Raw genomic sequence first — 6,179 nt, forward strand, 5'->3', positions numbered from 1 at the left:
GCTAGGTGGGCCAGATGGTCTCCTCTCGCTTGTAACTGTTCTTATATTCTTACTGTATGTTGTTTAAATTAGTAACCAAAGTTGTTGCAATGTTCTTGTTGATCTAATCATTAACTTGTACATGTAGTTAATTAAATCCTGGTCAATCATGGGCTCCTTTCTGTTAGCAGGAGTCTAGTGATGGTGAATGGATGATTCCTGCATCCTGTTTAAATTCACATTGAGACACCCTCTCCAGCACAAGTCAGAGTATTTTTCTTCCTCTCTTGAAAAGAAAGACTTTCTACATGCACACAGCACATTTGCATGTGTGAACTCAGAAACACACATTTCACTTAATAAGTGTTGTGTCACACATTTTAAAAGGAGCAGATAGCTGCCTGTAACTACATTTTAGGTAGTTGAAAAAAAGAATAACACTTCCCTCTTCTGGTTACGTGCAGATTTGCATCTGAGATGTGAAACAAAGTAGGACTGCATGAATCCATGAGACATAATACCTCAATATATAAAACAAAGGGACCTCTGTGGACAACCAGGAGTTAATGCCATGAAGATCCCTTTGAGGATCAGGATATGGTACAACAGAGTGGGCTTCATGAGTTTGAATTACTATTTTAATTATAAGACCATTATAAGAACTGAAGTGGAGAAGAAAGTTTTAAACTAAATGTTTTGGTGTCTTTCATTATCACTATTACTGTCATTCTGTTGTATCGTGTTCTGATTATTACTGTGTGAATCGCAGTATGCTTTCTGTTTCAGTCTTTGTGATCAATTTTATATTCTGGAGCTTTCATGAAATCTTAGAAGCTAAGGAAGGCTGGGCCTGGTCAGATTTAGACCGAAGAACTCCAAAGACAACCTGGATGCTACTGTAAGAGGTGTCAGAAGACCAATAGGAAGCACTTTCCCATGCAGTGCCCCAATATGGTGAGCGAAGACACTGCTCTCTAGGACAGGCGTCTCCAGCCGGGGTCCACACCTGCCGCTTTGTGTTCCAGCCATGCTGCCATGTACTCTACATTGTTTATTTCTTAATTAACTTGAACTTCAATTGTTTTCAACTCTTAACTATTTTGGAATTTACGTTTCACTGTTGGGCTTAAACGTAGTCAGGCGTTAATTAATACAATTAAGTAATAAAAAACAGCAGATGTGTTGACATCCACGACCAGGGCTGGGAACACCTGTAGGAACAGCACATGTACAGCACAGGCCTTCTACAGAATGCAATACGTATAAAAGAAGGCCAAGTGAACAAATCATAAACACTGTGTCAGAGATTTTGAGCACTTGGCTGGGAGGCTCATATCTTGGCAGGGTTTGTTGGCCTTTAAAGAATCACAAGATTAAGATCTGGATAAATATAGTAATCACTCTTGTCCAATTCAATTTAACACTTGATCCTGTTATATCAGACTTTGGAAGACCAGTGCCAGACCACAAATTCATATTTTGCACTATGTAGGCTACTGAATGCACTTTGTAGAGAAACTGTGTTGATCTTACTATATATTATATATTATAACAGGTTATTCTTTGGTAAAATCCATTATTTTAAAATAAAGGTTGCAATAAACTATATACATCTTGAAGTAAATGTTTTTCTTTTTCATTCTTTAAATTACAAACAGAACACACCACATTGTGTATACTGTTAACAACAGAAGTAATGTTTGCACTCTGCAGCCATGGTAACACAGTATCACGAAAACTCACCTTGCTCACCATAAAACTGAGTTTGACACAGAACGACTGTAAGGATTAATTTCTAAGCACACAGCATGGCATGGGAAAATGAGAACAACTATTATCAAATGCAAGTTTGGAACCAGGATCCACAAAGTGTTCAGATTATCCAACCGCCTGTAAGTTTTTTACTTCGTGTATATGCATTTCTTCCTTCACTTTCACGAGAGTCACAAGGCAAACTTGGGAAAGTTTCACTACTGTGTAATACTGTAGCTCTTGAACACTTGCAGCACTGCAGCACCTGAACAACACAGGTGGAGATTTTTTTGTTAAATTACAGTACCTGTTACAATTACAATTTGCCTGTCTAGCTTGTATAGCAGGTAATGCTGCATACACCATAAGAGATTGATGTCTTTTTACTGCTCTGACCAAGTGGTTACATAACCACTCCTTCACCGATGCTTAAACAATGTAGATTATCAATGAAATATGCTGAAGCATTGCTCAGAAGAATTTCTGAGGACAGAGGGTTTAATTCACTCTAATCACCTGCTTGGCCCGTATCCCTTGCAGGTACCACAACAACCAACAACAATTATACAGCAGCTTCCATCAGCGATGTACCCTGCAGTGTCTCCTGTCCAACCAGGCCATGTCAAAGAAGGTAGAACTGGGGACTCCGTAAAGATCTTCACCAATGATATTTAGTTAGAAGTGAAAACTTGAACATCTTTGCTGTAGTAATCCCCATTCTTAAGAAGTAATATGTTCTTTTTTATTTAATGAATAATGTAGCAATACACTGGTCCAAACCTCTAGCTATACTAATTTAATTTGCATTAATTGTATTATGATTTGTGGCACTCATTAAATGAAAGAATTGTACCTGAAATTCCTGAAAATTCATTTGAATTTACTGATCATTGAAAACTGCCACACACTGAGAATTTATAGTCGTAAGTGAAATGAGCATATAAACACCCTGGATAATCTTCATGAATTTGTTTTGATTTGGTGGGTCATGATATTCTGCACAGAATATATAGTACATAGAACCAGAGCATAAGCACCACAGTATTGTGTTATTCCAACTGGAAAGAAGTTAACAAGGAAGAATTCAAAATTTAAAAGATGTTTTTAGTTTCTGATTAGTTTCATATGTTTTATGAAATGTTAACACCTATTTTTGGTGTTATGACTTAACATTAATGACTACTTTCTGCCATAAAACACATTGCATGTGTAAGATGTAAAGATATGTTTATAATTCGTAATGCTTTCCTGTGTGGTTTTATAAACAGTTGAATTTTTCAGAATATTAAAATCATGTATTGTACCAGTGCCAAAACACGCTTAAGGCCTACTTGTAATCTAATAAAACATAGAAATGTGCATCTAATACTTTTTTCAAACAGAATACTTACTTAGTGCTTATTCCTCCTATTACTGCTTCCCAAATTACAGCATTAATCATACAGCTGTTTTGCTATCCTGCTGTTTCTGTTTTGTGACAGATTTAGTAGAACTGATGATGATTCAGAATGCCCAAATGCACCAGGTCATAATGAACAACATGACCATGTCTGCTCTGAATGCCTTTGGGTATTCACAGTCAGCTCCACAGCCTCCCCCAGAGGTAAGTCAAATCTTTTAATTCTTCTATTCGCTGTATTGTTTTCTCTTGTAGTTTCAGATCACTACAGGGAGAACTGACCTTCACAATGCATAGCAGGATTTACATTTATGCCTTAAGAGATTACTAAGAGTACTAAGATACTATGAGTACTGTATGTACAATGGTATGGAGCACTCAAAGGTATTTTCAATGTTTGCAATACAATATATAACTTTAAGAAAGTTCACAGGATATCATACTTTCTATATTATTCATCCAATAGTTAGCAACTCCTTATTACCTAAAATATGGTTCTAATGTCATCCCACAGTTTTAAACCATCAAGTAAATGAATTTCTATTAGGTCACAATAAGCTCTCCTCACAGCTGTTGAAGTTTAAACAGGGTTTATAGTATTCTGCCTGATTGTCTTGGTATTCACTTTGTGGTGTTTAGCCTCCTAGATACCCTATAATTGTGGAAGAGGAGTATCCAGAGCCTGTTTATCACCATCACTATGAGCCCTTGCCCTTTCCTTCTTATGCCTCCTGGGCTCAGCTGCCACAGCAAGTACAGAATTACCAGGATGGTAGTATGCAGCATGTGGATCCTGTAACTTCTAACAAAGACATGTGAGTAAGTCAAAGACATGGATCATTGAAAAGCCTTTAATGTACTAGATTTGATTGTCTTAATTAAGGGCATAATTAGTACAGTGTGTGCTCGTAACCTATTTTTCTATGCTGTTAGTAGCAGTTCTGACTCAAAAGATGAAATGATAAAGATCAGATAAAGATGAAGATGAAGAGTTTGTATGTTCTGTCTAAGTTTGCAGGAGTTTTCTTCTGGGTTCTCCGGTTTCCTCCCACAGTCCAAAAATATACTGGTAGGTTAAATGGCCTCTGGGAAAATTGTCCCCAGCTGTGAACATGTGCATGTCTGTACAGTATGTGCCCTGTGATGGGCGGGTGTCCCATCCATGGTACCCTGATTTGTGCCCATTGCTTGCTGGGATTGGCTACTGCATTGGAAGAAGTGGCTAGAAATTGGATGGATGGACGGACGAACAGAACAACAACAACAAGCTCCTCATCCTGTAGTGAACAGTGAAGAAACGTAGTGTGCTCAGCCATCTTATCAGAAAAACATTTTCCTTCTATCAGTTATGCATCTGCTTTTATAGTTTCCTCCTCTGTCCCTGGGCTCTGCTGGGTGAAGGAGGCTGAGATTACCCTTACAGTATATATTCTTTCATGATTTTCAGCACCATGGTCTTTTCATTTTCTGGTTTATCTTGCAATGATGCCTAGTGAACTGACACCAGCTCTCCCTGTATACAGGAGAGCAGTTCCACCTCCACCTCCCCCGAGTGCTACTGGTACAGTAGGAGCTGACATACCGCCGGCTGCAGGTACTGTGGTCTTGACAAAGGTTGTAAAGCTGTATGAAAAATTAAAATATTTTTAAAAAATCAACTGCTTGTGCAATACCATAGAACAAGAGTTTCCCAGGAGGGCCAGATGTCTGCTGGTTTATGATCCAAGTCGAGCTCTCAGTTACCAGGGAAAGCAAAGTGGTTAGGGCTGTGGACGAGCTGAAGTGTTGTGGGATCAAAGGAGAGGCAGCTGCTTCTACTCTCAGATTGCCCCAGTAAATGCCCTGCTTTATAAAGTGCAACTCTCCACATTCTCACAGTAAATGTGAATTTAAGAAAGCTTAAAAAGCAAGATTACAAAGACGAGGGAGACAGTGGTCCTATCAGTTTATTTAGTTGCTACTATCTTATTGGTCTAAGGATCTCATTCAGTTTTTTCTTGAAGACTCCCGATGAATGCAATGCCCAAAATCGAGATGGCATATCTGATTTGGTTAATAGAAAGAGCACCAGGAATTTAAATAAAACTATTCTTTATAGATTTCAGTTCCAAAAAATATATAGACCATAAAACTGTGGATTGTAACTTACAGAATATACTGTATATACATTTTGATTACTTCTGTTGAAATAACATATTCATTGTTTTTCTTACAGAATACTATGATGCAACAGAAGACAGGATATGACCCTGTGATCCTGGGCGGACAACACCAGCCGATCTAGGCCCATTTGTTGAAGTGAATTGTTAAGACTCCCACACTTGTAGCGCACATGCTAGAAATGGTTGTCACATTTGGAACAAAGTTCATAGGCCAGGAGTTTTTACTCAAACCAGATCTTTTTATTTATTTACATCAGTGGAGCCCAGATCTGGTATTCATATGCTGCTGTCCAGCAGGTTTCAGAGGTCCTTCTAAATCTCCAGCTTCTTACGAACACAGAAAAGCTTTAATTGGTCCAATTCAGCAAAATAATAAGTTCAATCAGGTAATTAAGGTTTGGAAGGAAAACCAGAAATCTTCTTGGCCCCTCAAGACCACAGCTGTGCAATTCTGTTTAATATCAACTTTTCCACTTTAATGAAACAATTCCACTTCAGGTTTCTTGTGACCAAGTCAGGCATGGCTCAGGTCTCAGGTCTCAGTTTCCGGCAGGTCAAATCCAGAAATTGAATTCTACACTCATGTTCTATTTCTATGAACTGCCTACAGTCTACTTCTATGAATTACTGTTTGGTAAGGGATCTCAAGGTGTGAACTTTCACAACACACCTTCACAGATGATCCCCTTGCAGATCTATATACAGTATATTACAGTATATATGTAATGTGCATAGATATGTGTGATTTTCATAGATATAGTTTCTGAAGAATTTACATTTTTAACTCTAGATATAAGCTACAAGCACCACACAAAGAGCATTAACGTACTTTAAATGAAGTGCATACAGATTCAAGAGTGAAAGGGAAAAGCACTTTGCTTTTGGAC

General features: G+C 38.0%; 1 protein-coding gene across 1 annotated transcript; it reads left to right on the forward strand.

Annotated features, from left to right (window-relative positions):
- The first annotated feature begins 1,787 nt into the window (after positions 1-1,787).
- On the forward strand, positions 1,788-5,414 carry LOC148814598 (proline-rich protein 29-like). Its single transcript, XM_088905949.1, has 5 exons — positions 1,788-1,871; positions 2,272-2,362; positions 3,213-3,334; positions 3,770-3,925; positions 5,346-5,414. Exons 1-5 carry the CDS (start codon positions 1,788-1,790, stop codon positions 5,412-5,414), a joined length of 522 nt encoding a protein of 173 aa, XP_088762075.1.
- The last annotated feature ends 765 nt before the right edge of the window (positions 5,415-6,179 follow it).

This window comes from Atractosteus spatula, chromosome 26 (assembly GCF_055471065.1).
Source record: "Atractosteus spatula isolate fAtrSpa1 chromosome 26, fAtrSpa1.hap1, whole genome shotgun sequence".
Classification (NCBI taxonomy): Eukaryota; Metazoa; Chordata; class Actinopteri; order Semionotiformes; family Lepisosteidae; genus Atractosteus; species Atractosteus spatula.